Source organism: Puma concolor, chromosome A3 (assembly GCF_028749965.1).
Source record: "Puma concolor isolate L17-30 chromosome A3, mPumCon1.1.hap2, whole genome shotgun sequence".
NCBI classification, from domain to species: Eukaryota; Metazoa; Chordata; class Mammalia; order Carnivora; family Felidae; genus Puma; species Puma concolor.
Genome location: NC_141669.1, coordinates 112,446,542 through 112,463,963, shown reverse-complemented (window position 1 = coordinate 112,463,963; position 17,422 = coordinate 112,446,542). Strand labels below are relative to the sequence as shown.

The 17,422-nt window shown below is 54.5% G+C and overlaps 1 protein-coding gene across 2 annotated transcripts in view; it reads left to right on the top strand.

Annotated features, from left to right (window-relative positions):
- SIRPA (signal regulatory protein alpha) overlaps window positions 1-17,422 on the top strand; it is a 42,090-nt gene that overhangs the window by 19,152 nt on the left and 5,516 nt on the right. For both annotated transcript variants that reach the window (XM_086701848.1, XM_086701849.1), the window contains exons 3-7: window positions 685-1,041; window positions 5,346-5,666; window positions 6,242-6,580; window positions 8,414-8,521; window positions 11,238-11,262. In XM_086701848.1, coding sequence (XP_086557974.1) covers window positions 685-1,041; window positions 5,346-5,666; window positions 6,242-6,580; window positions 8,414-8,521; window positions 11,238-11,262 — 1,150 coding nt within the window. The remainder of the gene's footprint in view (window positions 1-684; window positions 1,042-5,345; window positions 5,667-6,241; window positions 6,581-8,413; window positions 8,522-11,237; window positions 11,263-17,422) is intronic.

Below are 17,422 nucleotides of genomic sequence, written 5' to 3'. Positions count from 1 at the left end.
CCGAGGCTTATTGTGTGGTGCTGCCGGGGATCCATCGAGATGGGGTCATAGTAACTGTTAGGCAGATGAGGAAACTGAGGCTCAAGAGCCATGAAGGCACCCGCTCGAACTAAGGCCGCCACTCCCATCCACGAGGAGCTGGGCAGTCCATCCCTTTTGGATCTCCTCGGTGGCCCAGGTGATGGCTGTAGTCACAAGGCAGTAAGGCCTGAGCCAGGATTCAAACCCAGGTCCTCCGGCCTCACGGCTTCACAGCCCGGATGAGCCCCAGCTGCCGAGTGTGGCTTCCTGGCTCGGGGCCTGCTTCCTGGGCCAGGCCCAAAAGAGAATCTAAGCTCCCCGTGGAGCCCCACGCACACCGTGCTGCCCCCCACCTCTGGGCCGTTGCCCAGCCGTGCCCTCTGTCAGGAACACGGCGCCCCTTCATCCTGGTGAGCTCAGAGCCCAGCTCAGACGTGACTTCTCCGGAAAGGGGCTCAGGACCTCCAGCCTGCTCCCCGCTGTTTCCTCGTCTGCAACAGGGTCCCGTGTCACAGGCTCGTCGCGAGGGCTACATGCCGGGTACACGCAGCGTGCTGAGCTCACGGTGTACACTCGGTCGGTGAAACCTGTTGTGGATAAACACTTGCGCGGACGGACAGGATCGCAGAAGGATGGTAAATAGCTGTTTTGTTCTCCCCCCAGGTGTGGCAGGTGAGGCAGAACTGCAGGTGATCCAGCCCGAGAAGTCGGTGTCTGTGGCGGCCGGACAGACGGCCACTCTTCACTGCACCCTGACCTCCCTGCTCCCCGCTGGGAAGGTCGAGTGGTTCAGGGGCACAGGGCCAGGCCGGGAGTTAATCTTCAGTTTCAGAGGAGACCCTCACTCCCCTCGAGTAACAAATGTTTCAGACGCCACAAGGAGAAACAACATGGACTTTTCCATCCGCATCAGTAACATCACCCCAGAAGACACGGGAACCTACTACTGTGTGAAGTTCCAGAAAGGGAACCCCGATGTGGAGTTTAAGTCTGGACCAGGCACCCAGGTCACCGTGAGCGGTGAGTATCGCTCCGTCCCCTGGTTGTGACGGCAAGTCAGTAAGAATGCCCTCCACTGTCTGAGCAGCAGATAAGGATCAGGAGCTTTGGCGGGTGCCCCTGAATGAGCCCCTTCCACGGATCAGGAAAGTTGAGGCCTGGAGAGGTTGTGCTATTTGCTGAAGGCCCCACGGCTGGTAAACGGTGGGAAAATCTGGAACCGCGGTCTGCAGGCTCCCAGCTCTTCCCTTTTCCAATCCTGACCAGCCCTCTGGCTCCAGCGATGAGGGACTGAAAGTCTGAGTGACTTTCCCAGTCACAAGGCCCAACCACACCCCTGCCTCCGGAGAGACCTCCGCTCGATGTGGCCAGGGTTCTCTTTACTGAGCACTTACTAAGCACCTGCTGTGTGCATTCTCTGTTCTGGGTGCTTTGGAAGTCGCAGGGAACAAAACAGGCGAAGGTTTTTCTCTCATGAAGCTTACGTTCCCCTCCCTTCCGGTAGGACAAGTGCACCCAGGGCGGGGAGGGGGGAGAATGCAGTTGTTTATTTCATTTTCAGAAACCGCACCGAAAGAAAGTCCTGAGAGGCACAGGCTTGCTGTTTACTCTGACACCCTGGCTGGAGGAGATGCCAGAGGTTGGGGATTTGCTGTGGGTCTGTTCAGAAATCTGTCGCCGGATTCAGGGACCCACTCAGGCGGTCACTGAAGACTGCAGGCAGAGCTGGGGCATCTCAGAATGTCCACGTTAGGAGTTGCCTCCTTGAAGCAGAAGATGATCATTGGGGGTTTCCTACCGGAGGCCTAGGATCCAAAATCCTGGGAGGTTGGCACCTGAGGGGCCCATCCCGCCCGATCCCCCATGTACGGATTCAGAGCCTGAGGTCACAAGGTGACAGGGGCTTGCTCATGCTCACGTGTCCCGTGAGGAAGGAGCGCATTCCAGAACCCATCTCATTCCAGGCAGACTCCTTCCTGAGCCGGCTTTGGATTCGGTTTCCACGGAAGGGCCTAGCGCATAGTAGGTGTGGCCTAAAACCAAGTTACCCTGAACCTTTGAACAGTGAGCCCGCGTTTTTCCTTTTTATCATTTCCCCCAAAGGTTCCGAAGCGCTACAACCCTCTCCTTGAAAATCGTGCCTTGTTCTGTTCGTCAGCAGTAAGCATGAACGAGAAAGAGTCCTTGGGGGGGAGGCGGGGCTAGCATTACACCCCCGGATCAGACAGATAGGCGAACGTCTCATGAAGTGTTGAGCCTGTTCCTGGAGGACACGCACCCACACACGTGAGAGCATCAGGAGTCTTTCCCTGTTGTGGGATGTGGCTCCTTCGCTGAGCAGCCTGGGGCAGGGGCCTGGGCGGAGCAGGGGGGGCCCCGCCATGCCAGCGACACCACCCAGACACCCCATTCCTGGCTCTGCAGACTGCGGGTGACGGGGAGGCAGTTCATAGAGACTGTCCGGAGCCCCGTGAGCAAGAGTTCATTTTCTAGACTCTAGCTGTCCTCAGAAATGAGCTGTCCTCATTTCTCTCTGCCTCAGTCTCCTCATCCGCAAAATGGTCCTAATCGTGGACTCCCTTTAAGAGAGCTGAAGGATTTGAGGCGCTCTGACTGCGTCACCTGACACGGAGGAGGTGGCCCCTCAAGGTTGTGACCCGGCTCCCTTTGCTGGGCTCCGTTTCCTCACCTGTAGGAAGTAGATCATTAGACCAACCTCGGCAGGACATGAGGGGGACACAGTGATCCGTGTGAGCGGACAGACCCTCAGTGAGCCCTGGGTGCTCCTCCCAGAGCTGTCCGATCCTGGGCCAGTCTCGGCGTCCCTCAGGTCCTCTGTGTCCCATCTGTGCTGTGGTGATAATCGGGCTGCTGGTCAGGGGTCTCAGGATTGGAGAGGAGGTCCAGAGAGCACCGGATGTGGGGGTTAGGTGATTCTTGGGTATCTGCACGCAGCGGCTCCGGAAGTGGCCGAGCCCCGCCGCCTGGGTTCCCACCTAGCCCTGCCTTCCAGCTCTGTGATCTCTGATGAGTCATTCCCACATCGGGCCCCGTGTCCTCATCCCTGTGTGACAGCACAACCCCACTGCAGGGACTGAGTGAGCGAATGCGGTTAAGGTGCTAACAGCAGGGCCTGGCACGCGGTCAGTATCCCATGAATGTAGCTATAATAGGACCTTGGCTGGGTCCCTGTTCTTCCCAGGCCTCGAGTGTAAGGGGGGTGTGGGGACGGTGGTGGGTGCCTTTGAACCTGGGCTGCTCATTGGGATCGCCTGGGAAACGCTGAAAAAGATCCCCAGACCCTGACTCCACCCTAGAAATTCTGCTTTAATTGGTCAGACAGGAGTCTGGGCAGGTGAATTATTTAACGACTCCGGGGATGCTCACTGCCAGCACAGAAGCGCCCTGAGCTGGACGCTCCCCGAGGTCACAGAGGAAACGCTGAATTTCTTCTCCCCCCGATAAGGGTGGCTCCCTGTGCTGCTGGGGCCGGAGAGGAGCTTCTCAGTGGGTGGGTGCTTCAGAATCACCCGTGCGCGTGACAGCTCCTTGGAAAATGAGCCTGATCGGGGTGGCCAGGGCACCCTCCTGAGGAACATGGCTGGGGCTGAGTTGCCTCCTGCCCTCCGGCCCAAAGAGGGGCTGGTGACACCCTTCTCAGATCCGAGCTGCCCCGCCAGGGGACCTTCCCATCTTTAACCACACGTGTGTGTGAACAGGTGCCGGAATCCACGCAAAGCCTCGCTGCTCAGCCCCAGAGCCCTCTCTGCCTCGACACACCAAAATGTCACGGACAAAATCTGTCCTCCCTCTTTCAAAACGCTCCCAGCTCTCTGTAAATAGCTAATCTGCGGGAAAACGCCTGTGATCTCGTTTGTGTTTTGAAAGCCAATTCGCCAAACTTGTTTCCTGAGGGGATTATTAAAAGAAGAGGGAGAGAATCATAATTTGTTGGTTTCTGCTGCTTTTCTCATTTGGGGTTTTGCATGGCAGCTGCAGGGAGCTGGCTTTGGGACTTTTCTTGTGTTTCTGCTAAGCTTTTGTTCTGCTCTCTTACTGCCTAACAAACAAGTCGTTTCAGACGTAGGCACGACCAGATCTCACGACAATAATCATAGGTGTTGTTTATTAAGCACCTACTGTGTGCCAGGTTCTGTGTTTCACATACATCCTCCCATGTTACCAAGGTGGTATTTTGATCCGCGTGGTACCCAAACAGACACGGAGGTGTAGGAAGAAAGAACAGCGAAGCTAAAACTAATCATTCGTGTGTGCCGGGAGATGAGCCCCGCCCTTTGCTGTGTGCCCTCGGCTAGCTGCGTTCCTCCCTGAACCTTGTCCCATAAATGGGATCATACTGGGCCCCCCTCAAAGGTCTGCTGGAGGGATTAGGGAGCTGAGGGGAGGAATCAGCCTGGTGTCAGGTGCCCAAAATGCTGTCCGCAACCGGTAACTGATCACCTTGTCCCTGTAGGGCATTCGGACTGCTGGTGTTTTCATGTCTTATTTGGTGACACCTCCTTTCTGTGTCCCCAAAATGTCTGATGAGTTTTAGAGAGCAAGTTAAATATTTGCAAATGTAAATATTTGTAATATTTCCTATGTTTGTTACGGAAGGCATTAGGTAATAATTAACAATTTGGAGACACCCTACAGGACCTTCTGTGGGTGAAATGCCCTCCCTCTCGAGTCACTGATGTGTGTGTTCCCAGGACACAAGAGGGCTTCTGCCTGCTCCGTAGGCCGGTGTCTCTGTCCTTGAAATTGATTCACGATTGAAAAATTAACCATCTTTGGCTTTCTCAGCACTCCGTGATCTTGGTTTTCAACCCGACACTGACCCAAGAGAAGAACGCAGATTCAGAAAAACAACCCTTCATTCCCTCCCTCTCGGTTTCAGGGATTGGAGATGAGACCCTATGGAATACTTGTGGAAAGAGTGAAAACTAGAGTAAATTCACAAATACCTGAAGGGAGAGCTCCAGGTGTAAGTTAAGTTTGGGATAAAGACAGATCCGAGTTTGGTCCTGGAGAAGCATTTTCAGTGTTAAATTCAAAGCAAAACTGCCTGTATTTGCCTCACGTGCCCCTCACTCCCACCCGAGTAGGAGAAAGGCCCGCGGTCCCCTCTCACCGGGGGCGCTGGGCTTGGCCACGTCCAGGCCTACGGGCAGCTGGCCACCTGGTTCCGGCTCTCCTCGGGGCCCCCTCCACCCCTGCAGGGCTGGAAAATAATCCGTGAGGGTTCTGCACAGTGTCACATACCTGTCGTTGGTGAGGATGACCACAGTCATGCTTACTGCTCGTAAATGCTCCTCTTGTAGCCAAACCCTCTCCCCCCGTGGTGTCGGGCCCCACGGCCAGGGCCACACCTGAGCAGACTGTGAGCTTCACCTGCGAGTCCCACGGCTTCTCCCCCAGAAACGTCACCCTGAAATGGTTCAAAAACGGGAATGAGCTGGCAGCCTCCCAGACCACCGTGGACCCAGAGGGAGACAGCGCTTCCTACAGCATCTCCAGCACAACCACGCTGCCGCTGGCCCCGGGGGACGTTCGCTCCCAGGTCATCTGCGAGGTGGCCCACGTGACCCTGCAGGGGGGCCCTCCTCTTCGTGGGACTGCCAACTTGTCCGAGACCCTCCGAGGTAGATGCCCGTCACCCCCGGCCCAAGCCCAGCTCCAGCCCCCAAGCCTCCCAGCCTGCCCCTCCCCCACTCCGTGCTCCCAGCCTTCCATCCCCTGGAACCTGCCTCCTGACAGACCCTCCCAACCACCGGGCACCCAGGGGTACCGTCACCTCCTCCTGTTTTAACGGCAGTTCCAGGTGAACACCTACTGTGCTAGGTAGTTTGATTTACTTTCCCATAGCCACTCTGATTATTGAGCACCTATTGTAATCCAGCCACTGTGTGCTCGGTGACTTCATGGATTTTGCTAGTTAATTCGATTCCAACTGCATGCCGGGGGCTGCGTATCTCGATTTCACTCATCATTACCCTAATAGGAGCTACCAGGCCCTGAGCACCTACTGTGTACTGGGCACTGTGCTTAGGGATTTCACTCGCATGCAAAGCCTACCCTCAGTGTTTGAGCACCAGCTGTATGCCTAGCACTGATCTGGGTGATTCCCTTGCTGCGTGGGGGGAGCTAAGTTCTCGAGCCCCTCCCCGGTGATGTGTCTGTTCCATGAGGTCAGAGCTTCTGCTCTGTGCTGTTTCAGTTCCACCCACCTTGGAGGTTGCCCAGCAACCCGTGACAGGGGACCAGGTGAAGGTCATTTGCCAAGTGAAGAAGTTCTACCCCCAGCGCCTACAGCTGACCTGGTTGGAGAACGGAAACGTGTCCCGAACAGAAACGGCCTCGACGGCCTCGAACCTCACAGAGAACAAGGATGGGACCTTTAACTGGACGAGCTGGCTCCTGGTGAATTTATCCGCCCACAGGGAAGATGTGGTTTTCACCTGCCAGGTGCAGCATGACGGGCAGCCCGCGGTCACCAAAAACCATACCCTTGTGGTCTCTGCCCACCAGAAGGACCAGGAAACGCATACGACCCAGGGTGAGGTCAAGATGCCAACAGACCTGGCACTTTAAATTCTATTTTTCCTTTTTTCATGTGAAAAGCAGTCATTCATGGCTATAATAGAATAATCTAGAAGTCTATAGATATACAGTCAAATTTTAAAGTGAGTGCCCCTCCCCCATAGGCCACACTCCCAAGAGTGACCACTGGTAAGAGTTTGGTTCGTGTCTCTGTAGATCTTTTGACATAAACATACATTAAAGAGAGTTGGGAGGGAGGGAGACTGGACTGTCCCTAGCTTCCTGCCACCTGCTCCTTCACCTGCCAGAGCTTAATTCACCAGGCCAGGCCAGCCACCTCCTCCTCCTGTTCTTTCGCACTTCACCTTGATCTCTCTGGCTGTCTTCGCAAGCCTGCACCCCAGGAATGGGGTGGAGGGCCTCAGAATCTTTACAGCTTATCTCACGTATAATCACTACTGTAATGAATGACCTTGCACCTGCTCTGTGACGTGTGCAGCTGTTTCTGGGGGACGATTTCCCAAAAAGCATTTCTAGGCCAAAGTGCATATGCCCCTCTAAGACGGCCACCCCCGTGTTGGAGCGAAAGGTGTCGGGGTTTCATTTTCTCAGCCCCTCCCAACGCGTTGTCGGGGTATCTCTCTTCTGTCGTCAAATTAGCAGCACCCAGTTGGCGTTCTGGTGCCACTGTGGAATGTTCCATCACTTGCCCGTTCGCCTGGCTCTGCCTTGTACGTGGCCGACCTTTCGAATGGGTTACAGTAGAGACCATTTCTTTCCTCGCTGCATCCTGTAAGGAAACAGGGAAGCTTTAGGAGGCGTGGGGCCCTCCAGGGTGTCCCGTTGATGTCGCTGATGCCTGGCTTCCATAGGATGAGCACTATACTGGGAGCTGGGACGCGTGGATTTCGACTCTGGCTCTGTCGCAAACGTGCTGGGTGGCCTCAGACAAGTCAGTGCCTCTCTCTGGGCCTCCTTGCTTGCTTTATGGCAGTATGCAAGAGGAGGCACTTGAGCCTTCAGCTTTGAGACTCAGCTGCTAGGGACCGTGGCTGTCTTGTTCGGCCTCATAGCTTTAGGACCCGCACACACCCAGGCACAGAGTAGACAGGAAATGCTTTTAAAACAAATGAAAGAGTGCGTTTGTTGGTTGATTGTTCATTTAGTAAGTTAATCCTCAGAGCTATCCAATGAGGTCGAGGTTACTATTGGCCTCAATAACACAAGAGGAAGTCAGTGTGTAGAGGGAGGTTTGAATGACTCACTCTGGGACACACAACCAGGGGCACTGTTTGCACCCATGTGTCCATGGCTCAGAGCCCTGCTCCTGACTACCCACAATGCCCTAGTGCAGGATCCCTTACCTGTGCCCTGGCACCAGCCCCGCCCACACAGTCTCCCTTACAGGTGTCCCGGGTTCAGAGCTCCTATGCCCAGGTCCCGGGCACAGATGAGTCGACTGCTCCTGAGAGCTCTGTAGAGTAGTCGTGATTCGGAGTTTCACCACTGCCGTGGTGGCCACCCTGTGGCTCGTTCCAGATGAAAGGGAACATGTTTCTGTTCCTTGGGAGTGAGATTTCTGCCCACGTCCCGAAGCCAGGGTTCCTCCATAGCAGTCAGCAACAAACATCTTCCCTCCTGGCACATCAGCGTGGTGTTAGCACTGCCCACGGTGGCCCCCGCCGGGAAGGGTGTGCCTACCCCTGAACGTGCCCCCATGGCCCCCAACACGTACAGCCAGATGGTCTCAGTTCACGATGCCTACCTCTCGGTGAAAAGGGGTGGTGGGTATTAAGCTTCGCTGTTTCTAAGTTGCATACATGAAGCCTCTGTTCCGTGTGGTCCCTAGACAAAAATGAAAGCCAGACCATCTTCATTGTGGTGGGCGTGGTTTGTGCCCTGCTGGTGACTCTCGCGATCGCAGCCCTCTACCTCCTCCGAATCCGACAGAAGAAAGGTGCGTGGATTTTCCTCTTCCTCCCCAAGAGTTTGCGCCCCGAGGCTGTCCTTCCCAGAGGGCGAGGCCGTGAGGAAGTCCAGTCTCTTCCACAAAGAGCCCAGCAGTCGCTGGTGCCATGGCTGGTGCAGCACCATCACCAGGCTGGGATGGGGGGGGGGGGGTCCTCCCTCAGCCTCGCCTCATGGGCGCAAGATAGCCGTCACTGCTCCAAGCCTCACCTCCTCACGGGACCACCACCAAGGTGAAGAGCAGGGAGATGCCAGGGTGTGAAGAGGGCCTCCCGAGGAAACAGTATTTGCCGGTAACCCCGGCAAACTCCTGCTTTCCTCTTACCTGTCCAGGTTGACACATCCAGCCCGTAGGCAGGAGGCTGGAGGGAGTGGGATCATACCAGCACCTTCCCTAAGACCATTGGAAAGATTAAATGGGTGATGTCACGTGAAATGTGAGGATAGTGCCTGGCACACAGCAGGTGCTCAGTAAATGTTGTCAGAATTGTACATGAGCCCAGAAACATGAGCCACCTTCCTGGAAAGCTGTCCTCACGGCAGCAAGGCACACAGCCTCTGGCTCCCCAGCAGGAGGGCACCAGTTCAAATCTAGGACATCATGCCCTTGTTTGAGTGCATGTAGTTACTGCTGTGACAAGGCCTCTGACTTTGGAGTCAGACAAACCAGGGCTCCAGACCTTTGTTACATGCTCTAAACGATCAGTTTGGCTTCCGTGAGCCTCGGTTTCCTCATCCATAAAATGGGTAGAGCAGTGCCTCCCTTGGAGGAGACCATTTTAAGCCAGCGTTTCTGCAACTTAACTTGACTTCAAGTTATAGAAATACACTTCATGCCTCAACCCAGCACGTACGTACCACACTCCTATAGATAAAATTGGAACTCTGATATTTGCTTTTCTGTCCTAGTCTATACTAAATTCTCTTTAACATGCTGCTTGTGACCCACCATATGCCACGGACTGTGACGTGCAAAGTGCTGTCCCGAGCTGCCTCTCTGCACCCAGACCCCTAGGCTGGGCTCAGATGGGTGTGCTGTTCACACCTCTCCTCTGCACCCCCTCCCCTCCGGCCCCCAGGTTTCCCTCCTTCCTGGACTGGCTGAAAGCATTTGGCTGTGAGTCCTGGCCGAGCCTTAGCTCCCCATCTGGGAGGCTGGCATCAGGCCCCACCTCTCTGGAATCTGGAAGGGCTTCTGCCAGGTGATCCACCCGGTGGTTTTTCCCTAACGTCCAAGGAGAGCCTTCGCACGGGAAGGGTGGCGAAGCAGAGTCCGCTGCCCAGTGAGGGTCGGATAGCATTCGCGGTGGCCGTTAGCGAAATCCCAGCCCCTGGGTGACGGGTCTCTTTGGGTGCAGAGCCCAGCTGTCACACGGAGGCTTGGTGACAGTGACAAGTAGCACTCCCTCAGTTCTCCTCATGTGCCAGGCATTGTTCTCACCACAGACTTCTGTAGTGGTGTTACTAACCCACTTTTACCGATGAGGAAACTGAGGCATGGAGATGTTCTAAAACTTGCCCAGGGCCTCACAACTGGTCAGTGGCGGGGCCAGGATTCAAACCTGGTCAGCAGGTCCCCCAGGGACCATGTTTGGGATCACTCTACACATCGTCTCCTCCCCGGTGAGATGACCTTTCCCCTCATTGGCCCCTGGAGGAGTCTGCCCATCCTCCCAACACTCGCGATGAAATGTCCTGATTTCAGCCCTCCTGCTTACCAGCTGTGTGGCTCCAGGGAGACACCGAGTCTCTTTGGTGTAAAGTGAGTGGTCAGTATCCTGTCATTGGAGTCCCTGAGACGACCCACGTCCCGGCACTTTGCAACCCATCGGCGTCCATTTGGACATTGGATGCCGGGCTGCAGCCTTCCCAGCTGGTACCCGCTCACCTAAAACTCCACCGCCTGTCCAGGCACCAGGCATTCACCCAGCAGGGAGAATTCTCGCCTTGTGGCAGCCTCCAGCCTGTCAAAGCGCGGTGCAGAGCACGTTTGGTGTGCAGGTTGCTTTTTAATTACAATTTTACAGTGGCATGGGAGTCCAATAGTGGCCAAACCCCAGCAGCTTCTCTGTGGGATGCCCCATATCATAGGCTTAAAATCTCTGAACCAGATGGACCCTTTCTTCCCTCCTAAGATCCTTTTTTGGAAAGTGGTGACATGAAAATAAATGGATGTCCAGCCCAACCCTGTGAGCTGGAGAGCTGAAATCCAAGCTCACAGAGGGGAAGTGACCCACCAGGGTCACACAGTGAGTGAGCTGGGGTCGGTGGGGGGAGACATGGGATGCACACTGGCTCCCCATCCCCCCCCCCCGACTAGAGTCTGTTCTCCAGCAGTGAAGGGCCTGTAGGGCTCCTGTAGGGTCTCAGGTAAGGTGTATCGTGAGTGGAACTGAGGCCCAGACAGAGCAGGGCAGTTGGCCCCTCCTGGGCTGAAGGCTGCTTTGAGATCTGACCTTGGTAACCCCCAGAAGTGGGGAAGGCCCAGCCCACTGGCCCTCCTGACAGAATATGATGGAGCACCCCACTGGAGTGAGCATGGGGGAATTCCTGTGGTTCAAAGGAGGCGATTTCAACAATTCCTCAAACCTCCCTGGAGGCAAACCTTTGTCCCCCCCCCACACCAAAAGAGTTACGTAAGAACAGTGTTTCTAGGTTAAATAACTGGTTTTTGTTTTTTGTTTTTTGTTTTTTGTCTCTTTCAGCCAAGGGCTCCACTTCTTCTACGAGGTAAGTGTGCCTCTGGGCTAGGATGCCTCTGCAGTGGTTGGTTGCTTGTTGGTTGGTTGGTTGGTGGTTGGTTGGTTGGTTGGTTGGTGGTTGGTTGGTTGGTGGTTGGTTGGTTGGTTGGTTGGTGGTTGGTTGTTGATTGGTTGGTTGGTTGGTTGTTGGTTGGTTGGTTGTTGATTGGTTGGTTGTTGATTGGTTGGTTGGTTGGTTGGTTGGTGGCTGGTTGGTTGGTTGGTGGTTGGTTGGTTGTTGATTGGTTGGTTGGTTGGTGGTTGGTTGGTTGGTTGGTGGTTGGTTGGTTGGTTGTTGATTGGTTGGTTGGTTGGTGGTTGATTGGTTGGTTGGTTGGTGGTTGGTTGGTGGGTGGGTGGGTGGTTGGTTGGTTGGTGGTTGGTTGGTTGGTTGTTGATTAGTTGGTTGGTTGGTGGTTGGTTGGCTGGTTGGTTGTTGATTGGTTGGTTGGTTGGGGGTTGGTTGGTTGGTGGTTGGTTGGTTGTTGATTGGTTGGTTGGTTGGTGGTTGGTTGGTTGGTTGGTGGTTAGTTGGTTGGTTGGTTGACAACGCCCAAAACCTGAAAAGCAGAGTCCATACCCACTGACCCTCACTCCTGTGCCAGGCAACCTTCCCATTTCTCTCCTTTGTCAGCTGCTCTGCCAGGTCTGTTTTTCATGATTGTCTCAAATGAGGCGATTTCCGCACACAGAGGCTCTGATTTCCTGCCTGCTGTCCATAGACAGCAAGACCTTCATCACATTTCATCTGGGTGGTGGCAGAAAGCTGCCGCACACACACAGCTCCCAGATCCAAGCTGGATACTCTGCCCTTGCCTTCATTCGTTCACTGTGTGTTGACTTCCTTGGCACGGTGACCCTGGGAATGCCAAGGTATGTAGGGTAGAAGCCTCGTACTGCCCTCTTGAAGCCCAGGGCCTGGTCAGGGGCTAGCGTGTGACATTACGTCACAGATGATACGTTAGTTTGCTGGTTCATGTTTGCAGTGATTTTTGCTGAGTCTATACTATGTGCCAGCTGTTCTGGGTGCTGGAGAGACAGCAGCGAACAAGAATCCAGGCCTTCGTGGGCCTCAGACTCCAGTGAGAGAAGGAAGCGATGTGTGATGTTATGTCAGGTGGTAACGAGTCAGGCCCAGCAAGGGGATGGAGATGAATGGGGGGAGCTAGTTTAGGCCGGGGAGGAGGCTTCCTCTGTCAAAAAGAGGATGTGAGCAGGGACCTGAGCCAGGACGCTGTGAAGGAGGGCTGTCTGCTGGGCCAGAGAGTGGGCGTGGCCAAAGCCAGAGGACCCAAGGAGGCCTGTGGGCTGGGGCAGAAGGAACGCAAGGGAGGGCAAGAGATGAGCCTAGAGAGATTCAGGTCTGCGGTTTCAGCCCAAGGCCGTGCAGCCAGGTTTATTACTAATTCAGACTTTTCAGCTTCTAAAGGAAAGCCCCTGATATTCACCCCCAGTGGAGAGATCCAGAGATCCCCATAATCTACCACTTGAATGTACCTGCATGGAAACAATAAATAAATTGCATGGGCATGCCCCGCATGGGCAATAAATAAAAGCCATAAATAGCTTCATGTTGGTTCAGGTCAGGTTTTGCTAACAAATAGGTTGTGCAATTCTCTTTCTTTTCTTTCTTTTCTTTCTTTCTTTCTTTCTTTCTTTCTTTCTTTCTTTCTTTCTCTCTCCCTCCCTCCTTCCCTCTCTTTCTTTATTTCTTTCTTTCTTTCTTTCCTTCCTTCCTTCTTTCTTTATTTCTTTCTTTCAAGAGGTTTGTGGATTTCTGAATGCAGAGCAGGAACTGAGGTTCTGGGGTGGAGGCCAACGGTCTAGGGTTTTACTCCCTGTGGGATGAGGAGCCATAGGAGGGAGATTGATCTGACTTTGGTTTTAAAAGTACCACCTGACCGCCGTGTGGGGAACAAGCTGTAGGAGCTGAGGGTAGAGGAGGCAGAGGGGCCTGGGAGGAGGCTACTGCAGTGGTCCAAGCACATGATGGTGGCCTGGACCGTGGCAGTGGGATGACTGAGAAATGCTCAGATCCTGGATACGTTTTGGAGGTAGAGTCAAGAGGGCTTGCTGATGGACTGTAGAGTCAAGGACAATGCCAAGGTTGGGGGCAATGGGGGCGTTGTGTGTGTGTGTATGCCGGGTACACTCTTTTCCAAGGGCAAGACTCGAATTCTGTCCTTTGCCTAAAAACTTTCAGTGGCTCCCTATGGCCCTCAACATAGTCCAGCCACACTACTGAGGCCCTCAAGCCCCTCGTGGTCTGGCCTTTACTAACTTGGACAGTTTCATTCCTGGCCACTCCCCAGCCCTCGTGCTTGGTGACTCAGACTGGCTGCACTCCCTTCACAGCCTCCCACACGCTGTGTCCTCACTGTCCTTCCAGCCCTTGCGTGCTGGCCTCTCTCCCTGAGATGTGCTCAGGCACCACCCAAGGTCTCTACCGTGCCAGGAGGCAGCAGTCACAGTGGGTTCTGTGAACAGCGCCCCCTGGAGATGTGCCACATGGGAGGTCACCCTTTCATCTGCTTACCTCCCGCCCTTTCTCCCGGTTCGGAGAGGGCATTACCACCCCCCCAGGACAGAGGCCTGTCCTGCGAGCTCTCCTGGGGCCCCTGCACTGACACCTTGGTGGTATATTCAAACTGTCAATGCACGTGCCCCGTGTTATAACCCACCCCATGACTGCTGAACTTTACACCATGCCTGGAATGGAGTAGGTGCTCAGTTAAGGTGTGTTGAATGAACAAATGAATGCGGACTGAACGAATGCCACCCCAGACCGTGGTCCCAATCCCCATCTCTTCCTCCCCCGGATCCCTAAAACTCTCCTTCTCCAAGCGCTTCGCGGCCTCAGATACGGATCGCTCTTTTTTCTTTTCTTTTTTCCTTATTGTCGCCGTTATTTTTTACTTGTCTGATCTCCCCAGTTAGACAGTAAGTTCCCAAAAGAAAGGGGCGGTGTCAATAATAATAATAATAATAACAGCCTCGGCCGCTAACATTTATCAAGCACTGACTGCGTTCCGGGAACCAATCTATGCTTTTTCCTATAGTAGCCCGTTGGTGATTTTAATTATAGCAAAACCCCTCTGATTTGCAATCATCCCGTTTTAATTGAACAGAGCTTCTCCACCTCAAGTGTGTGGCAGAATTTTCTAGACGGCTTGTTCAAACACAGATTACTGGGCGCCCCCGCCCCCGACTTTCTGATGCAGAATTTCCATTCCTAACGAGTTCCCAAGTGGTGCTGATGTTGTTGCCTCCAACCCAGACTTTGAGAACCCTTGTTCTAGAAGCTTCTTCTTGGCCGTGTGTGTGTGTGTGTGTGTGTGTGTGTGTGTGCGCTGGAAGAAGCCGAGGCTCAGAGAAGTCGTGGGACATTCCCGAGGTCCCACAGCTAGCAGGTGCCAGAACTCTGAGGCCGGCCCAGATACCTCTGACGCTGAACGCTGGTGTTCTGATGCTCTCCTTCCCCAGAGAAGCCAACCGTTTTCTGCCTGTTTTCTATTTTTCCAACGTGAACCTACCAAGGGAGCCGTCAGATTGCTCTGTCCCTTTCATCTCTCTAAACCAAAGCGATAGCTGGTGAGAGGTAATGGTAGTTTCCATGCAACGCTGGCTTCAGTCGGCTGGCTGGGATCAGACGCTTTCCAGAGGACGCTGGCGTGGGTAACAACCGAGCACCTCGGGGAGGGTGCCGAGGGAGGGGCGGGGGGAGGCCGCCGCTTTGAGCTCAAAGGGCCCTTCAGGTTGCAGGGCTGGTGAGGGCCTGGGTAGCTCTCACTCCCTGGGTTGGGAGCGTGCAGGTAGAACATCATCTGTAATCTTCCCCAGCTCAGACGAGAGCAAACTATGTCTCCGCTCCCTTAATTGGGCACTGGGGTTCGTTCGGGCGGCCATTTGTTCACTTGTCAGACATTCAGTGCGTTTATTCTTGGAATATTTAGGGCTTCTCTGATTCTTTCATTTATTCATCTGAATTGAGCCCAGCTCCGTGCCAGGCCTTAAGCTGGGGGACTGTGAAGGAGAGCGAAACAGACACTCGCCCCGGTCTCGTGGCCCTTTTGATTCCGCGTTCATTCATTCATTCATTCACTCACTCAACAAATACTTTGGGGGCGCTGCCAGTGTATGAGCCCCTCACCGGGTGTCGGGGCTCCAGCGCGGAGCCCACGGTCCATCAGGGGGCGGGTCACCAAGCAAGGTGGGGGGAGGTTAATGCACGATGTGATGCGGGCGCTGACTAAATAAAATACAGCTGAGCATGGAGCAGAGCAGGGGGTGGGGTGCCGTGGGCGGTCAGGGCAAGCTTGGCTAAGGAGGTGACATTCAGAAGGTAGCTGAAGGACGAGGAGGCTCCCGCTGCGGGAATATCTGGGGCAAGAGTGGACCAGGCAGAGGGAACGGCCAGTGCCAAGACCCCGAGGCAGGAGCAGTTGGAAATGTTCGTGGAACACGGAGGAGGTCAGAGCAGCTGGCCTGGAGTGGGCGAGGGGAAGAGATGGGAGGCTAGAACATTCCGGGGGGGGGGGGGGTGGGGGGTGGGGGCAGCGATCGTGCGGCCGCACCATCCTGGATACAGACATGGATCTCCCTGTGTGCGGACAGTGGGTTGAGGGTTTGGAGCGGAATATGATGTGACCTCACTTACGCCTTTTCCAGTGCGGAGAATGGCAGGCCGAGGGGCGGAAACAGAAGCAGGGACGCCGGAGAGGCTCCTGAGGAGACGAGGGAGCTAGGACGGTGGGGGAGGCTGAGCGGCTGGGATTTTGGAAGCAGAGGCAGCAGGCGCTGGGATGGGTTAACATGGATTGTAAAGGAGGGCAGAGGAGAATCAGGGTTGATTCCCACTTCTCTAGCCTGCGCACAGGGATGGGTAAGAGCAGTGCCATTCTCAGACACAGGACAGCCGGACACAACCAAATGGATGATTACTTCCAGTCCGCTCTGAAAGAGAGGAACCCAGTGTTCTGAGACTGGAGTTTGGGGTTCAGTGGAGGTTTCCCCGAGAAAGGACTATTTGAAACCACATCTGAGGGAAGAGAAGCAGTGAAGCGAATGAAGAGGCAAGGAGGGCTGCATGTGCAAAGGCCCCGGGGCAGTCTATCTTCATGCCAGGTCACTTTAGAGCACTTGTACCCACGTGCTGAGGAAGCGTGGCAGGCAGGTGGCAGACAGACGCATTGGAAAATAGGCAAGGGGGCTTGGGGCTGTCACGGAGGGGCAGTCTAGACAGTCCACCACTGTCACAGAAGCTTTCCCAAGGAGGCGACACCACAGTTGAGTCTTGAAGAGTGCATAAAAGTTCACCAAGAGACAAAGCGGCGGAGGGCAGCTTTCCAGGCCGTTGTGGACGCAAAATGCGTCTCATCGAATAACCCTCAGGAGAGACTTGGTGGGTGGGTATGTGGGTCACTGAGGTCAGGAGCGTGAAGGGGCCTGGGGAGGTCAGCAGAGGCCAGACCGTGCGGGACTGACGCGCAGGGTGATGAATCTTACTTGAACCAGAGGCAGCGGGGGTTCCTGGAAGGGTTGGAAGCAATAGGGGTGTGGATAGACCTTCGTGATCTTCCTCCGCAGCCAGCGTCCCTGCTCCCAGAGGGTTGTTTCTGTGGCCACGTGGGGCTTGTCATGCCCCAGAACTGCTTTCTGAGCCAAGAGCTCATGCCAAATCCATTAATAACCTTGCTGCCAAGCCCCATTGCTCATTTCTGACATTATCCAGGCTAACATCCCTGGAGTTGCCGGCCTGAGAATTTACACAACTCCTACAGAACCAGTGGCTCCGGGTTGCTCACCACCTTGACCATGACCCTGCAGTGAGCCAAGCGATGGCCTCCAATTACAGAATCAAGTGCATGAACAGCTTCTTTGATTAACCAGGACACCGTTCCGCCTCTCTCTCTCTCCCTTTTTTTTTTTTTTTAATGCTGAGACCTAGATGTGTAGAATAGAGAACGTGTGGAAAATACGGGAACGAAATGGAAGAAAAAAAAAAATCCCTCCCAAAGACCACTGCGGTTAGCATTTTACTACGTTTCCTTCCCGGGTGATCCACACAATTTTATAGGCTTGGGATCATTCCAGAGAATGTTGCCTTTTTGCTTATCATTTTAATGTAATCATTTGTAATAAAAAAAAAA